The sequence below is a fragment of the Bufo bufo genome, chromosome 6 (assembly GCF_905171765.1).
Source record: "Bufo bufo chromosome 6, aBufBuf1.1, whole genome shotgun sequence".
In the NCBI taxonomy this organism is placed as follows: domain Eukaryota; kingdom Metazoa; phylum Chordata; class Amphibia; order Anura; family Bufonidae; genus Bufo; species Bufo bufo.
In genome coordinates, this window is record NC_053394.1 from 349792107 (window position 1) to 349811742 (window position 19636).

Here is a 19636-nt window from a genome sequence, read left to right on the forward strand (position 1 = left end):
GCCCCCCCCCTCCCTCCCTCTATTGTAATAATTCGTTGGTGGCACAGTGTGCGCCCCCCATCGGCCCCCCCTCCCTCTATAGCATTAACAACATTGGTGGCCAGTGTGCGGCCTCCCATCTCCCCCCCCCCCATCATTGGTGGCAGCGGAGTTCCGATCGGAGTCCCAGTTTAATCGCTGGGGCGATTAAGGAACCAGGTATGAAAGTCAATGGGAGACGCTACTACAGTCCTGGTTGCCATGGTTACTTAGCAATAGTACAATAGTAGAAGATTCATACTTACCGGCTGCTGCGATGTTCGTGTCCGGCCGGGAGCTCCACCTACTGTTAAGTGTCAGGTCTGTGCGGTGCATTGCTAAATGAACTGTCACTTACCAGTAGGAGGAGCTCCCGGCCGGACACAGACATCGCAGCTCACAGGTAAGTATGAATCTTTTACTATTGTACTATTGCTAGTAACCCGCTGCCACCGATGATCGGGGGGGGGTAGATGGGAGGCCGCACACTGGCCACCAATGTTGTTAATGCTATAGAGGGAGGGGGGGCCAATGGGGGGCGTACACTGTGCCACCAACGATTTATTACAATAGAGGGAGGAAGGGGGGGGGGCGCACACTGTGCCACCAACAAATTATTACAATAGAGGGAGGAAGGGGGGGGGGGGCCGCACTGGCCACCAATGATATTCAAACTGGGGAGGGGGGGGGTCTGCCCCCTGCTGCCTGGCAGCCCTGATCTCTTACAGGGGGATATGATAGTACAATTAACCCCTTCAGGTGCGGCACCTGAGGGGTTAATTGTGCTGATCACGGCCCCCTGTAAGAGATCGGATGCTGCTAGGCAGCAGGGGGCAGTCATGTACACAGTTTGTAGTATATTCTAACTAGAAGCGTCCCCATCACCATGGGAACGCCTCTGTGTTAGAATATACTGTCGGAAATGAGGTTTCACGATCTAACTCATATCCGACAGTATATTCTAACATAGAGGCGTTCCCATGGTGATGGGGACGCTTCAAGTTAAAATATACCATCGGATTGGAGAAAACTACGATCCGATGGTATAAAAGGGACTCCAGACTTTACATTGAAAGTCAATGGGGACGGATCCGTTTGAAATGGCACCATATTGTGTCAACGTCAAACGGATCCGTCCCCATTGACTTGCATTGTAATTCAGGGCGGATCCGTTTGGCTCCGCACGGCCAGGCGGACACCAAAACGACTTTTTTTTCATGTCCGTGGATCCTCCAAAAATCAAGGAAGACCCACAGACGAAAAAACGGTCACGGATCACGGCAAAACGGAACCCGTTTTTGCGGACCGCAAAAACATACGGTCATGTGCATGAGGCCTTAGAGTTGATCGCAAATATTCTAATCGCGATTTTTTTTGTATCGCGAATATATTACATTGCCGATTTTCGCAAACAAGAAAATAATGACTGGAGATCACGAATTCTTGAATTCGCGAATTTATGGCGAATATTCAGCTAAAAATTAGCGAAATATCGCAAATTCGAATGTTGCTTATGCCGCTCATCACTATATCTGTCAGTCTCGTAGAGAATGAACGGAAAGCCGAGGCAAATGAACAAACATGACCCTCCACTCTGTTCATATGGGGAGATGGGTCTCCGTTTTTGGGTAGGTGAGGGTCCCAGTTGTTGGAACCCAACAGATAACATACATATCAACTTTCCTATGGATAGGGGATGTCAAAAGTTTGGCACTATCACTATGACTGTGACTTCCTTTAGATAGAGCTTTATATTAGGCTACTTTCACATTCGCGTCTGTTTTCTCTGACACAATCTGGCACAATAGAAAACTGATACGTCTCCCATTGACTTTCAATGGAGTTCATGACGGATTCGTCTTGGCTATGTTACAGATAATACAAATGGATCCGTTCATGATGGATGCATGCGGTTGTATTATTGTAACGGATCCGTTTTTGCAGATCCATGATGGATCCGCCCAAAACGCTGAACTAGTTGTGACCAATAAATATTGAATGAAGAGATCATAGAAATTAGGGCTACAACGATTTATCGACTTTATCAATAATATTCGATAATGGAATTCGTTGTCGACTAATCCCGTTATCGAATAATCGCCGATTTGTTTACTTTAAATCAGCGCATCTTAATTTTACCTTACAATGAAGCTCCAGTAACAGGCAGAGCGGGTGGTGGCGTAACGTCACTTACTCACGTGACGCGCCTGCTCCGCCTGCGTCATTCATAAAGTGGGCGGAGCAGGCACTTAACGTGAGTGAGTGACATTACGCCGCCGCCCGCTCTGCCTGTTACTTGAGCTTCATTGTATTTGATTTTGTAAGATATTAAAGATCAATTCATAGCGCTGATTTAAAGTTTAACTCAAATAAAAGTTACTGCAGGGTAACGGTTAGGCTCTATTCACACGTCCGTGATGTGTTGCGGACCCGCAAATTGCGGGTCCGCAACACACCAGCCCGTCACCCCCATTGAAATGCCTATTCTTGTCCGCAAGCTGCGGACAAGAATAGGACATGCTCTATCTTTTTGCGGAGCTGCGTACCCAAAATCGGGGGCGCGCTCCGCAATTGCGGCTGCAGACAGCACACTGTGTGCTGTCCGCAACCATTCCGTCCCCATAGAGAATGAATGGGTCCGCACCCTTTCCGCAAAATTGCGGAAAGGATGCGGACACATTCTGCGGACGTGTGAATGGAGCCTAAAGGAATACTCTTTAGATATTGCTGTGAGCGGCGGGGCCGGTGTATTGGGACTCGGGAGACACTGTTATGGGGGAGATCTGTGGATGACACATATAGCATAAGATGCTATATAGTGTCATCCAGAGATCCCCCCCCCATAGCAGTGTCATCCACAGATCCCCCTCCCATAACAGTGCCACTGACATCTACAGATTCCCCTCCCCATAACAGTGCCATCCACAGATCACCCTCCCTATAACAGTGCCACTGACATCCACAGATCCCCCTCCCCATAGCAGTGCCATCCACAGATCTCCTCCATAATAGTGCCATCCACAGATCTCCTCCATAACAGTGCCATCCACAGATCTCCTCCATAACAGTGCCATCCACAGATCCCCCATAAAAGTGTGTCATCCACACATCACCCATAAAAGTGTGTCATCCACAGATCTGCTACAGGCAACATAGTGTGTAAGAAGAGAGCTAGCCTCAGCCCTGACCATGTGGACATGTTGTCTTTTTTACCATTGTAATGCAAAATTTTTATAATTATGTAACTCCTAAATTTGTTTTAATATGGCCTTTGAACATAATGTTTCAAGTAAAATCATATAAACCCCTTTTTTTTGTAATTTTTGTGTTTTTTCCCAATTAATCGATGAAATTATCGACAACTAATCTATTATTTAAATACCGGTAATCGTTAGCTGCAGCCCTAATAGAAATGTGCTCTACTCAATGAATCATTGGAAACATTCACATGTGCAGCAATGCAGTCTCCGTAGATCCATTAAAACTAGAATTGGTAATATTGAGCTCAGTGACCAACATGGGAGCTGTTTCTGCTCTGCTAAAGCTACTATGAGCCCCAATGTACAGTATGATAACTATGAGCTGCCAATAAACAGTGACAAGTTTCCACTTCAAAGACTTGTGACATTTTAAGGGTACTTTCACACTTGCGGCAGGACGGATCCGACATGCTGTTCACCATGTCGGATCCGTCCTGCGGCTATTTCGCCGTGCCCCCGGGCCGCCGCTCCGTCCCCATTGACTATAATGGGGACGGGGGCGGAGCTCCGGCGCAGCACGGCGGTGCACGGCGAAAGGACGCCGGACTAAAATTACTGCATGTCAGGTTTTTTAGTCCGGCAGCTTTCACCGTGCACCGCCATGCTGCGCCGGAGCTCCGCCCCCGTCCCCATTATAGTCAATGGGGACGGAGCGGCGGCCCGGGGGCACGGCGAAATAGCCACAGGACGGATCCGACATGGTGAACAGCATGTCGGATCCGTCCTGCCGAAGTGTGAAACTAGCCTTAATTCGTTTTGCATGCTTCCCACTAACATGAATATCCACTTACATCATGGCTTTTATTCATTTGAATAGATTTTTTCGGTAAGAAACAAGATAACAGTTCTAAAAGGGGTTGTTCTATGATAATGTATGCCCTATTCACAGAAGAGGAGATAAGTGTCTGATCAACTAGCGTCCAACTGCTGGAGCCCATGCTGATTGCTAGAATAGACGCCCATGCTCGCCCTTTGAATCGAGCGGCAGGCACACATGTGTGTCCACTGCTCCATTCAACTCTATAGGACTGCTAGAGATGGCTCTGCTCTTGTACACAGTTATCTCTGGCAGCCCCACAGAGATGAATGGAGCGGCGGAAATGCATGAGTGCTTGCTGCTCGATTCAAAGGGGGGGGGAAATGGGCCTCTGTTCTAGTGTTTGATGGGGACCCTGGTGGTCATAACCTCATCGATCACACACTTCATCATGTGGATAGGGGTTAGGATTTAGTTATGGGACAATGACTTTAACCTCTCAAGGACACATGACGTACCTGTGCAGGCACCTAGGCTAAATGCGCCGGGGGGTCCTGTGACCCCCCCCCCATGTCGGCGATCGCAGAAAACCGCAGGTCAATTCAGACCTGCGGTTTTCTGCGTTTCCGGGTTATTCGGGTCTCTGAAGACCCGATAACCCGGAACAGGATGGTGATGGTGGTGTTATTTTACCCCACCAATCACCATCCTGCGATCCTGAGAGGTGATGGTGACATCACCTCTCAGGATCGCCTCTGATTGGTTGGTGGGCGGGCCGGCGGGAGATTCAAAAGATGCAAGCGCTCCTCTCCTCCTCCTTTTGTGTTCCGGAGCCGGAAAAGAGAGGAGCTGCCTGCACGTCGTGTTCATCGGTGCCAGCATCACCCCATCTGTGCCCCCCAGGACCCGATCTGTGCCCCAGCACCCCCCATCTATACCGCAGGTACATAGGGAAAGCATAGGGAAAGTTTGGGTTAGGCAGGGAAAATAAAGGGAAAGTTAGTTTGAAAACTTTGATTGCATCACCCTAAGTTAGGGTGTCTGGGGTCCACAGCACAGCTTTTTTGGGGTGCAGGATTTTTTAAAATTTTTAATTTTATTTTTAATTTTTTTTGTGTACGCTGACTGTGGCCGGCACTCTTAGCGTCCGGCCACTGTTAGCGAATCGCACACCCCACCGCTGATCAACTTCGGACGGTTGATCAGCGGTTTTGAATTTTTTTTTTCACATTTTTTGCCCTTTTTTTTCTTTTAGTTTTAGGGTGAATTCGCGAACACCCGTGCCCCCACACACACGCACACCAAATCAAGATTTACACACACGCACATACACATGCAGACACACACTCCCCTATGGCCCGCCTGACGTTCTTGGCCGAGGAGGCATACGCCCAGCTTGCCTCCGACTCCGAGAGTCCCAGTGAGGACGAGGATGACCCCACATTCCTGTTGTCATCCGCATCCTCCTCATCATCTAGCGATGATGATGAGCCCCCAAGGCGGCGGAGACGCCGCCAGGCGGAGCAAGGGGACCGCCATGTTAGGGACCTTGTGGCCCAGCCTAGTACGAGCAGCTCTGGGGCTCGTACTGGTTTCCCGGCCCACCAGTTAAATCCACCAGAGCACCCTGCCGGTGAACTAGTCTGGTGTAGCCCAGAGCGATACGAGCCCGTGATTCCTGATTTTGTAGGCCAATCAGGAATCCGGATTTCCACAGTGGGCTACACTGAATATGACTTTTTTTGTCATTTTTTCAGTGACCCACTGGTAAATCTGATGGTGGAGCAGACGAACCTGTACGCCCAACAGTTCGTTGCTCAACACCCCGGCTCCTTTTTGGCCAGGCCCGGTGGCAGGACGCCGGTCAGTGCAGCCAAAATTAGGACATTTTGGGGCCTCGTGCTGCATATGGGCCTGGTCAAGAAACCCAGTGTCAGGCTGTACTGGAGTGGGGACGTCCTATACCAGACCCCACTTTACAGTACAGCCATGACACGCTCCCGGTTTGAGGCCATCCGGAAATGTCTGCATTATTCAGATAATGCAGCATGTCCCCCCCAAGGTGATCCTGCCCATGACCGTCTGTATAAGATACGGCCGGTCATCGATCATTTTGGGGCCAAATTCATGGAGGCCTATATACCTGGAAGGGAGGTCGCGGTTGATGAGTCTCTCATTGCGTTCAAGGGGAGACTCATTTTCCGCCAGTATGTGCCCTCCAAGCGGGCGAGGTATGGCGTGAAGCTATACAAAATTTGTGAGAGTACCTCAGGGTACACTTACAAATTTAGTGTATACGAGGGGCGAGATTCCCGGATTCAACCCCCAGAATGTCCCCACACTCTGGGTGTTACCGGGAAACTTGTGTGGGACTTTATGTACCCACTGCTAGATAAGGGTTACCACCTTTACGTGGATAACCTTTATACCAGTATCCCCTTGTTCCAGTCCCTTGCCGCCAGATCCACGTCCGCTTGTGGGACTGTGCGGAAAAATCAACGCGACCTCCCTGCCCTCCCCCTCCAGGTATCTATCCCCAGGGGTGAGACCTGTGCCCTTACCACTGGAAACCTGTAGCTGGTCAGGTATAAGGACAAGAGGGATGTCCTTATGCTGTCCACAATTCATGGTAACGGCATCACCCCTGTCCCTGTGCGAGGTACCGCGGCAACGGTCCTCAAGCCCGATTGTATCGTCGACTACAATCGGTATATGGGAGGAGTTGATCTCTCTGATCAAGTCCTCAAGCCATATAACGCCATGCGCAAAACCCAGGCATGGTACAAAAAAGTTGCGGTCTACTTGGTACAGGTTGCCATGTACAACTCTTTTGTGCTGTCCCGGAGCGCTGGCAACACAGGGACATTCCTTCAGTTCTATGAGGCAGTCCTCAAGGACCTGATCTTTTCGGACTGGGAAAGAGCAGGCCGGAGTACCTCGGGAACTGTAGGCGCCCGGATCGTCCCTGGCCAACACTTTCCAGGTGTGGTCCCCCATACTGGAAAGAAGGGACGAACCCAAAAAAGGTGCAGAGTGTGTCCCAAGAGGGGGATACGGAAGGACACCACTACTCAATGTGACACGTGCCCCGATCATCCGGTCCTCTGCATTGACGGTTGCTTCAGGGAGTATCACACTTCCATGGAGTACTAAATTTATATCCCAATTTAGCACTGACATCGGATAAAAAAAAATGGTTCTCAGACTTGAGACACCCAAAAAAACTAAAATAATTTATTAAAAGTAGACATATTAGGTATCGCCGCGTCGGTAATAATCTCCTCTATAAAAATACCCCATGACCTAACCCCCCTGATTAACACGGTGCAGAAAAAAAAAAAAGGTGCAAAAAAAGATTTTTTTTTGTCATCTTACATAATAAAAAGTTTAATAGCAAGCGGTCAAAAAGTCATATAGCCCCCAAAATAGGGCCAATAAAACCGTCCGCTCATCCCGCAAAAAATGAGCCCCCACATAAGATAATTGGATAAAAAAAATAAAAAAAATGACACTTAGACTCTAGAGATACAAAAAAATTTTTTTTGTATAAAAAAGGATAATATAGTCAAAAACCTAAATAATTGTAAAAAAAAGTAGACTTATTAGGTATCGCCGCGTTCGTAAGAATCTCCTCTATAGAAATATCCCATGACCTAACCCCCCAGATTAACACGGTCAAAAAAAAAATCTGTTTTTTTTCCGGTAGCAAAACAAGGGTTAACAACCAAACAAAAGTTAATATTTATTACCCTGATACTGCAGTTTACAGAAATGCCACATTTGTGGTCGTAAACTGCTGTATCAGTAAAAGGGAGGCCGCAAAAGGAAAGGACCGACATGGTTTCTGGAAGGCTGATTTTGATGGCCTTTTTTATTGACACCATGTCCCTTTTGAAGCCCCCCTAGAGTAAAAACTCCCTAAAAGTGACCCCATCTAAGAAACTACACCCCTCAAGGTATTCAAAACTGATTATACAAACTGTATTAACCCTTTAGGTGTTCCTCAACAAATGGAATACATTTTTGGTAACCTTGCCTCACAAAAATTTAATATAGAGCAACCAAAAATCATATGTACCTTAAAAATAGTCCCAAAAAAAATGCCGCCTTATCCCGTAGCTTCCAAAATGGGGTCACTTTTAGGGAGTTTCTACTCCAGGGGTACATCAGGGGGGTTGAAACAGGACACGGTGTAAATAAACCGGTCCATAAAAATCAGCCCTCCAAAAACCAAACGGCGCACCTTTCCCTCTACGCCCCACTGTGTGGCCGTACAGTAGTGTACAACCACATATGGGTTGTTTCTGTAAACGGCAGAGTCAGGGCAATAAAGATACAGTCTTGTTTGGCTGTTAACCCTTGCTTTGTTAGTGGAAAAAATGGGTTAAAATTGAAAATTAGGCAAAAAAATGAAATTCTCAAATTTCATCCCCATTTGCCAATAACTCTTGTGCAACACCTAAAGGGTTAACGACGTATGTAAAATCAGTTTTGAATACCTTGAGGGGTGTAGTTTCTTAGATGGGGTCACTTTTAGGGAGTTTCTACTCTAGGGATGCATCAGGGGGGCTTCAAATGGGACATGGTGTAAATAAACCAGTCCAGCAAAATCTGCCTTCCAAAAACCGAACGGCGCACCTTTCACTCTACGCCCCGCTGTGTGGCCGTACAGTAGTTTACGGCCACATATGGGGTGTTTCTGTAAACAGCAGAGTCAGGGCAATAAAGATACAGTCTTGTTTGGCTGTTAACCCTTGCTTTGTTAGTGGAAAAAATGGGTTAAAATGGAAAATTAGGCAAAAAAATGAAATTCTCAAATTTCATCCCCATTTGCCAATAACTCTTTTGCAACACTTAAAGGGTTAACGAAGTTTGTAAAATCAGTTTTGAATACCTTGAGGGGTGTAGTTTATAGAATGGGGTCATTTTTGGGTGGTTTCTATTATCTAAGCCTCTCAAAGTGACTTCAGACCTGTAGTGGTCCCTAAAAATTGGGTTTTGTAAATTTCTGAAAAATTTCAAGATTTACTTCTAAACTTCTAAGCCTTGTATTGTAACATCCCCAAAAAATAAAATATCATTCCCAAAATAATTCAAACATGAAGTAGACATATGGGGAATGTAAAGTCATCACAATTTTTGGAGGTATTACTATGTATTACAGAAGTAGAGAAACTGAAACTTTGAAATTTGCTAATTTTTCTAAATTTTTGGTAAGTTAGGTATTTTTTTATGGAAAAAAATAAGTTTTTTGACTTCATTTTACCAGTGTCATGAAGTACAATATGTGACGAAAAAACAATCTCAGAATGGCCTGGATAAGTCAAAGCGTTTTAAAGTTATCAGCACTTAAAGTGACACTGGTCAGATTTGCAAAAATGGCCTGGTCCTTAAGGTGAAATAAGGCTGTGTCCCTAAGGGGTTAAGATTTCACTTGAAAATAGGTGCTAGCTAAAATTGTGAAGCATCCATACTAAAATGTATCCCTATTCAGATAGAATATACATTAGGGTATTTTAAATCTCTTTTTATAAAAGTGTATCGATTACAGCCTCCAGTCTTCTTTGGTATGATGGAAAAAGGTTTGCACAACTGGATTTAGGGATTATCTGCCATTCTTCTCTGTAGATCCTCTTAAGCTCTGTTAGGTTGGATGGTTACCATCAGTGGACATTTTCACGTTTCTCCAGATTGGGTTCAAGTCGGGGCTCTGGCTGAGCCACTCAAAGACATTCACAGAGTTGTCCCTAAGCCACTCCTGTGTTGTCTTGGCTGTGTGCTTAGGGCTATTTTCTTATTGGAAGATAAACCTTTGGGCCAGTCTGAGGTCCAAAGAACTTTAAATTTTCATCCAGAAAATCTCCATTGGGTTCATGGTCACCTCTCTTACCAAAGCCCTTCTCCCCCAATTACTTAGTTTGGTGAGGATTACTTAGTTTGCCTGAGTTCTACAGGCAATTGTTTCCTACTCCTGGCTTGGTTTTTGCTCTGATATGCATTGTCAGCTGTGAGACCTTATATAGACAAGGGTGTGTCTTTCCATGTCCAATCAAGCAGATTTAACACAGGTGGGCTCCAAATCAAGATGTAGAAACACCTCAAAGATGATCAAGAGAAATGAGGCCCTTAGAGCTAAATTTCTAGCAAAGGGTATAAACTCTGAATAGTTTTGTCCTTGTGGAATTTCAGTTTTTTTCTTTTTAATACATTTGCAAAAATGTCTAAAATTCTGTTTTTACTTTGTCATTATGATTAATTGAGTGCAGACTGATGAGGGAAAACTTGTATTGTTTTAATCTTAACACAAAAAGAATCAAATGTGGTAAAAGTGAAAGGGTCTGAAGACTTTCTGAATGTACTGTAGGTGCACATTATTTACCACAACTGTTTAATTGTTTACCTACATGAAAAAGTCAACTCTTTCCTAATACGTTTTTCCGCTTTTAGGTGTGGTGAAGAAGAGGTGACAATACAGCCAGGAACTCCTACTACTAATCTTATGTGTGGTGAGTTATTATCCCCACTCCCCACCAAAAGGGATGACATTTTTAGATACTGTATACAGTATTTCCTCAAACTGCTAAGTGAAATTAACTAGAAATGAGTCATCAGCAAAGCTCAACAGTTAAGGACATGGCAATATAAAATGGCAAAGTGCATTATAGCTTATTATAAAGACTGTATCCTAGAAAGCAAATCAAATGATATCCCACTTACCAATGGCTGAAGCCTCTTTTAGTTCAGTAAGTTTCCTTTTTAAAGTATATCCCCATACCTTAATCACAAAGCCTCTGAATGTTCATAACTAAAGAAGTTGTACAAGAATCGAGCTGGGGGGTTTGGAACACCCCCTCACTTGGCCAGACCTGTAAAGGAAGAATGACTTACCTGCTTCCCAGTGCTAGCTCCCTGCTCTGTCTCCTCCAGGACTACAATGCTCCCCTGGGATCCCTTGATGTCAACATCCGGTTGGACCACCACCGCCAATGATGTGATTGAGACCAAATCACCTTGAGTCATATGACCATTTGTCATGACATAAGGAGAGCCAGTCTCCACTGCAACCAGTGATTGGCGGCAGATATGTCAAACCATATGTTCACATCGATGGAGCCCAGTGGAACATCGCAGGCCTGGAGGAGAAGGAACGGAAAGCCAGGCCTTGGAAGCAGGTCATCTTTCCTTTACAGGTCTGGCCAAGTGGGAGTTTACCCCCCCCCCCATTCTTTCACAACCCCTTTCAGCGGAGATCTTAAAAATGGTAAAGATAAAAACAAATATATGTTAATTTATCTAAATGGGAAATATACATATACCAACAATGGCTATATTCCCCAATATTCTGCACTAGCAGGGTAAAGGACCTTGGGTTCCAAACCTTGCATCAGTAGAATTCTACATTTCTTGACATCAAAATACAGGATTGTTATTCCTTCCCTACTTTATCTACGACTCAACAGAAAGAATTGTTTGAACCCTGACAGTAATTACAATGATTATCACCATTTCTTCGTGCTGGCAGTGGTCAGTCATTGACATGGGTCTATTATTATCTTCTCGTTCTAGTGCAAAGGTATTATATGTGAACACATATTTGTAAAAACAATTGATGATAATAGCAAGGTTTGAAAGACATGCATCGATATGTAACAATAATATGTTTTTCATCATTTTCCTCCTGTTTTGACTGCTAATGACTAACACGCAGATGCAGGTCTACATGAGGGATATCACTCCGACAAATGATCATTTTCAGGTCATCATATAAGATTCAGGCAATGACAAATGTTTGAATTTTGGCTGATCGTACAATAGCTGCACATGTTTACACTGGACAATGATTGGTCACATCTTCTTGACAAAACAATTTATTTATACCATAATTAGCCAGTGAAAGAGGCCCTTAAAGGGATTTTCTAGGACCTTTATATTCATGGCCCTCAGGACAATTCATCAATGTGTGATCTGCGGTGGTCCGACTCTCGGAAACCCTGACAAATCAGCAGTTTTTAGGTAGCTCTGGCACCAAAAGTCAACAATGAAACTACGCATCTCTGTCCACTATGTAGATGATGAAGCTAGTTACTGCAGGGATGCTCTTATTGAAGTGAATGGGAGCAGTGCTGCAGTAACATGCTCCATAAACCAGGAACACATACTCACACAGCAGTTGGCATCAGCAAGTACCTGCAGGATGGCTGATGATGGGACCCCTGCAGTGACATTTAGAAGATGAGTCCCTAGTGAAAGAGGATACTGGCTGGCTTGCCTCTGTCCCAAGAAATTATCTCAGCTACCTACAAGTGTAGTTTGTTAAATAATCTACACAGTTTATATGGAAACATAGGGCCAGATTTATCATTACTCTGACAGCTCACTCCACTTTCACATATGGCTAAAGTCAGTTTTAGCCAAGTCGGATTTATGATCGGCCCTTTAAGACTGTAATAAATGTGGTTTGACGGTAGCAGTTTATCCGTCAGTAAGCAGCTTTACAAAAGTCTCACGTCTTTATGAAAAAGTCGCATATTCTTGTAAAAAGTCTCATAAGATAAGCATGGTCCTCACTGGAGTGAAATTGCGCATTTTTTGCGACTTTTTTGCGACTTTTTAAATAGTCGCAATTGTAAATCTGTCTAGAGATTCATTTACATAAGAAAACACGCCCACTTTCAGAAAACTGGCGAGCATAGTGCAGAGCAGAAAAAAGTCGCAAATTTTTGCGCAGATTTAGCGATTGCGCAAAAATTTGCGACTTTTTCACTCCATTATTCTGACTTGAGCTAATGATAAATCTGGCCCATAGAGTGAGATACTGTATGCTTCCTATATGTATGTAGTAAAGTCAATGTACTGTCCAATGTGCCACCAGGGGAATAGGGGACTAGGGGATCACCCTGACTCAGAAGCTCCCATGATTCAACTGCTCCCATGTTGGCCAGTCTAAGCCTGAATGGAGCTGTGTAGTACTGTTGCCTATTCCCAGCACTGAGCTAGTGAAAAACAGCGGATCAGCAGGGGTGCTGGAAGTCGGACACCCGCCAGTCTTGATAAACCATCAATATAAAAGTCCAGAAAAAAACATTTAAGACAAATAGATGAGCAGCCCCTGACTTCTAGGGAGTCATGTCTACAATTTGCATATGAAAAAAATGCAATGTATGATTAATGTACTATAACTAGAAATCTAAGGCCATATCATAATTCCACGCATGAACTGGATATTTATTGCCACAATTTTAAGAGTTTCTTGTCATAGGTGTTCTTTGGAAAAAGTTTTCATGGTTTTATAGGAAAAGGTACAATAATCCAAACCTTTACACTACATAATGCAACCACGTGCACAGAACCATATGTATTCTACAGCAGTGCTTCTCAAACTGTGAAGAGGGCCTTTGTAGGGATACACCAATCTCTGCTGTAACAACTTAACCAGCTTTTGACTTTTGTGCTTATTTTAATGTTCTGCAGTCAGAGTTTAGCAGATATATTTTAAAATAAATGTAGCTAATTATTAAATATTTTGCCAGAGGCTATGACTAGTGGTGAGGCCAAGGTATCACCCTGTTCTGGCTTCTAAAGCTTCAGTAGAAAAATAATGAAGGATCTAAAGGAGGTTGCAACTTTCACATTTATGTAGAGTATTGTACTGCTTTTGCATTTTTCTATATACATTTGTTAAATATTTTGGTATTAATTGTGATGCTGATGTGATGGTTGTTTCTGTTTTAAGGACCTAGGCCACCAACTAATCAGTCTAATGCTTGGATCTATATCGTGGTCTTTGTGGCCGTATTTGTAGCGATTGTTTTGCCTGTCGTAATCTTTGGTAAGTAGAAATATCATCATAGCACAAAAACTGCGTAAAGAAAGTGAAAAGGTCTATTCATGTCAGACTGTATGTTCATCTGACAGCTACATTATCTCATACGTAAGGCCAGTTTTATTAAACCATTTTAACTTTTTAATGCGTAATGCCTTACATGTAGGGCATTGTTGCCCAGTGGTTGTATGGGCCGAGCTCTTACTAATCAGGAGGAAGTCAAAACCAACTATCCTGGACAATCTTAGCCAAATTTTACTCATTTAAAAACAAACAGATACCTTCACAACCTCACAAAGTCAACTTTTTAATTTCTTAGCATTTAATTACCCACATACCACCCTGTTATTACAGATATGTTCTTCCTTACTTTTCTATTTGGATTGAGATATCCAGAGATAAAGACTGCATGATGACCATTTTTAAAAGAAAAAACTTTTGCGCCACTCACGATACTAGTCATCTCGCACTCATCTGGTGCTCATTATCTTGCTAGTCATCTTGCACTCTTGGCTCGAGGTATCTCAAATCATCTGAGATATCTTGAGCCACGTAGAATGGTTAGGAAAGATGCATATGTACTTTAGTCACAGGATGAATATCTACTCATCTTTATATACTGCTTAACTTATATCCTCATGAAGTTTATGAATAGGATAACATACATTACTATGGTTAACCTGTTTTTGTCTTATTTAGTGAGGAAATCAAAACTTAGGAAGAAAATTAGAAAGGTAAGAGATTGTCTTTAACTCCTATACAAGTATGTTTATATACAGTAGGAGCCCATCTGCCACGACATTATGTTTTTGCTTTAAATTTTAACAGGCTCCACCTGAGGAGAACAATCCACAGCAGCTTATCAAACCTAAAGAAGGCAACCTTCCTGAAGAAGATCAGGATGATCAGGATATTACAATGCAAGGATTGCCGGTGGCCCAGGAGCAGGGGAAGGACTACCATATATCTCAGGAGGAAGTCTGAGAGAACGATGCATTTCAACATCAGCATAGCCACAGAATCAGACATCTTAGATTTAGTTTAAACAAAACTAGTGTACTTTTAGATGTTTTGCATCACATCACTTGAAGCCTAACTTTCAGTAACCCAGAGATTATCATTGCATTGTGCTTTCAATATAAATGGAAAAATGACTATGTTTTATGAAATTGTAGTTCAGGTTTGAGAAATATTATTATTATTTTTGTTGTTGTTATTTATTAAGATTTGTGTTCTTTTTTACCTTTTGAAAACTTACCCAGTGACACGGAAACATATAATAATGACATTGATAATGCATTACAGACAATATATTGGAAGCAGTTTTTGAACTAGTAGTAGTCATATTGATGTTAACAAAGCAGTACTATAGTGACTCCTGAGGTGGGAGTTGGGACAATCTTTAATAGTATTGGGGACAATCTTTGACAGTATGTTAAAAAGGTAGGTCACGAAGGATGTGAAATACATGGAGTGACTTCAAAAAGTTATATCCAAGCGGAAAACCATCCACTTGGGGTTTAAAAAAAATAAAAATAAAAAATGACATGCAAGATTCAGATATATGGGCTAATATTTGATTTTAAAAAAATAGATGGTAGTATCCCTTTAATAAAGTTAGCAGGAGCATGTATTGTACAGGGAAGAGATGAAGTCAAAATTGTGGCCTCTGACTGGTTCATGGTCCCAGCACCATTATTGGTCCTTGCTCACTCACCCTTCCTTGCATGACCCTCAGGTCAGCCCCTTTGGCTCAGGGATGATAACATTACCTTGGCTTCAGCTGTGGAGAGGTAGAGCTCAAAGGGTTTACACATTTGATGTGTAAAAGGGATTGGATTATGCTGGGTTATGGTACAGTGTCCCAGAATTCAAATCTCTGTGCAAAGGAGTACTGGGAGATTTCAGCTCAGAGGTCTGCAGAGCAGTTAACGCAGTTCGAGGGTATCATATAAGCTGCAACTTTGGATCAGTGCAAGATAAGTAATACAATGTTTTACAAAATTTCATAATATTTTATCTAGATTGTGTTTAGGTAATTTTAAATGTAAACTGTAAATTGATTTCTTAAAGGTGCATTAAGGGTCCATTCACACGTCCGTAGAATGGGTCCGCATCTGTTCAGCAAATTGCGTAACGGGTGCGGACCCATTTATTCTCTATGGGGCAGGAATGGATGCGGACAGCACACTGTGTGCTGTCCGCATTTCCGGAGCGCACCCCCGATCTTCCGGTCCGCGGCTCCAGAAAAAAATAGAACATGTCCTATTCTTGTACGCAATTGCGGACAAGAATAGGCAGTTCTATGGGGGTGCCGGCCGGGTGAATTGCAGATCCGCAATGCACTACGGACGTGTGAATGGACCCTAAACCTAGAAATAAATGACACAAGTAGGCTCAGCTCTCTCTGCAACTGCCACGCCCTCTCCACTTGATTGACAAGAACAGGCAGTAAAGACATCATCTCATCATACCTGGCCCTGTCAATCAGTGCACTGAGAAAAAAAACACGGAATGCACATGGAAGCTATTCATTTTTCAAACATCCGCAAATTTGGTTATGGTTGTGTGCACAAGGCCTAAACTAGATGTCTGAGAAGTGTATTCTTCCAACAATTGAGAGGAATCTTGCTGTGATGCAGAAAGATGAGACCTGAACCCAAAAGTCCTAAACCTTTAATCGGTCAGTTGTTTTACTGCCATCCACAATGGTTCTAACACTCTACATTCCCAGTATATAAAAAGAGAGCTCTTTGGGGGTCATTATATCACTAGCAATTAAGCGTAAGTGAAGACTGGGTACTAAGCATTTTTAGGGGTTGCCACCTGGTGCAGATGTCAGTTTCTGGTGCATGGACCTCTCTAGGATATGCCAAATGCACCTCTTAATAAAACTGGTGCAATTTATGCCTTTGTATTGTTATTTTTTTTTATTAAGACTGGCATAAGAAACATCAGTCTTAATAAATTTAATATCCAAAAAAGAGGGAGTGAAACCTGGAGCGCACATCCACATGCTATGCTTTGATCTAATGACTGCTTCTCAGCATAATAGATAGTATGCAGCCCCCTATGTTGCATGCTGTACAAGAGGCATTGGTATACATTTTGATCAAAAAAGCATAAGCTCACTCACCGCGCCAAGGTAAAAAATGTTCCTATAATTTTCTGTATATATATATATATTTTTTTTTAAGAACTAGTCATTTAGACATTGAATTGCCCCATAACCGAAGTACAGTATGTTTCCTAGTAAATGTACATACATTTTCATCCTGTAAATAAAACAGTTCACGTCCTTAAGCACTTGCATCCTAAGCAGCATTTCTGAATGTGGCATACAATGCATAGTGGGTTATTTATGTGCTTTTAGGACTATTACTATACTTTTACCGCTCAATTGTAAAGAAACTGTATATTATTATTCATCTTTTACTGAATTGTGTTCCCACTACAGCCATCAACTCAGAATCTGCTGCTTACGGTTAACAGGGTACTGCTTACCCATCTCCCTACAGTATTTTAAAATGTGTTGACATTCAGCGTGCAGAATTATTCGGATGGTAGTGCGACTACTTAAGAAACATTTTAACTCAAAAGCAAATGCTCACTAGATACTGTTGGTGAGTAAGTTCGGGGTCAACCTAGGTAGTAGGCCAACCTAGGTAGATGTCACAGCTTGCTGGGCTTGAGGAGTCCACGGAGATGGTGTCATACCAAGGGTGGGGCCACAATGGACTTTTAGTCACCCATGAGCATCACTGGAATAGTGCTTTAAAAACGAATAAACATAATTTTCAATGTAAAATATACATTTTTCTTAAACTATCTAGTATGTAACATTGTATAGTTGTTTTCTTAATAAAACATTGATACAAAGATTCAACTCATGACTTTTTTTTTTTTTAAAAACACTTTTATTTCGGGAAACATCAATATGCATTATACAGAGGTAATATTGACACTCAATATACAAGTATGTCATTTCAACCATGTTTACAGTAAGGTGCATGGGTTTCCTCCCACACTCCAAAGACATACTGATAGGGACCTTAGATTGTGAACCCCATTGGGGACAGTTGGATGCTAATGTATGTAAAGCACTGCAGAATATAGTAGCGCTATATAAGTGCATAAAATAAATAATAAAAAAAAGTTATGGGGTCAGAATGTGACCTGGAGAATGAAGGTAACAAGTGAGTTTAAGGCCTCATGCATACGACCGTATTTTGTTTCCTTGTTCGTTCCGTTTTTTTTGCTGATTGTATGCAGACCCATTCATTTCAATGGGTCTGCAAAAAATGTGGACAGCACACCATGTGCTGTCTGCATCAGTATGTCCGTTCCGTAGCCCCGCCCCAAAAAATAGTGCATGTCCTATTTTTTTCTAGTTCGCGGACAAGGATAGGCATTATTACAATGGATCCGCAAAAATAGCAGATCCTCAAAAAAAAACAAAAAAAAAAACGGATGCCATACGGACGTCATCCGTTTTTTTTTTTTTTGGATCCGCAATTTGCGGACCGCAAAACACATACGGTCTTGTGCATGTAGCCTTACTGTATCGAGAACACTATAAAAATGAAATCCATAAAACTGTGGCAGAATTGTGGGTTTTTTCCAATTGCACCACTTTTGGAATTTTGTTTCCAGCTTCCCAATACACTATTAAACAATGCCATTAGAAAGGACAACTTGTCTCGCAACAAACAAGCGCTCATACATCTATGTGAATTGAAAAATAAAAAAGTTATGGCTGTGAGAAGGTAGATGAAAACAAAAATGCAAAGATGAAAAATCTTAAGGTCTTGAAGGGTTAAACAACATATGAAAGTTATATTTCTGAAGTGGTTGTATAACATGGAGTAAAGTAATAGTATTTCGTGTCATAATAGGAGACCTTGTACCAAACAAATGGCATGTGCTTTGTCTGAGGTTTTTCAAGGATTCAGTTTTGCAGCAATACAACCAAGAACAGTTGAGTATTACAGAGACACATTCTCATGGTTTCCAGATCATTGTTATCAGGACAGGAACCAACAGAAATTGTGTGCGGTTATTATACAATACACAGCTTTTTGTGATTAATCGCTGTTCTGATTTTACCCACTGCCACAACTGACAAATGATCAGGTGCACTGATAGCATCTGTCTCTGGCAACCATCTTTAAATAATTCTCCAGTATTTTGGAAAATCAGTGTAACAGATAACATATTTGGTTTGGTCAACCATGGTCATTTTTATTTTTTGTCCATTATGTACTGCATCGATCATTTGTATACAGTATATATTGCATCTTGTGTATATTGTAATATCCAAGATACTTCTCTTGCATTGGAGGCATCTTCCGATGTTTATTTCCAAGAGTAGCAAGATAAAGCTTATGAAGATCAACTTGGGCATGGAACCCGGTGTACAACCAAGCTAACGGGAGACCTGGGTTTACTGTTATAGATCTGGACCAAGACTGAGTTGCTGTTTAGGGTTATGATAATGCAGCTAGCCTTGGATGAGCCGATGCAGAGGATGGGAGTGGTAGTGGCCCTGATGAAGTGTTATGTCACAATGTACACCCTCAGGCCATTGCTGTCTGGGGATTGGTGCAGTGTAAATGTCGTTTTGAAGAATGATGCCAGAAGTGAACATATAACAGTCTCTTTTACTAAGTGCAAAGTATATCTTTTGGTACATTCAAGGTTGGATGGCTACAATTTCACCCTTGTGGGTGTAGGTGTACACTATCAGGTCCAGATTTCAGCTTTAAGTGGTCTAGTGGT

General features: G+C 42.7%; 1 protein-coding gene across 1 annotated transcript in view; it reads left to right on the plus strand.

Annotated features, from left to right (window-relative positions):
• The window catches only part of CD40 (CD40 molecule), a 48229-nt gene extending 33341 nt beyond the window's left edge, over nt 1-14888 (plus strand). The window contains exons 6-9 of the mRNA XM_040437166.1: nt 10483-10541; nt 13769-13864; nt 14558-14592; nt 14687-14888. Coding sequence (XP_040293100.1) covers nt 10483-10541; nt 13769-13864; nt 14558-14592; nt 14687-14842 — 346 coding nt within the window. The 3' untranslated portion in view covers nt 14843-14888. The remainder of the gene's footprint in view (nt 1-10482; nt 10542-13768; nt 13865-14557; nt 14593-14686) is intronic.
• Nucleotides 14889-19636: the final 4748 nt, after the last annotated feature.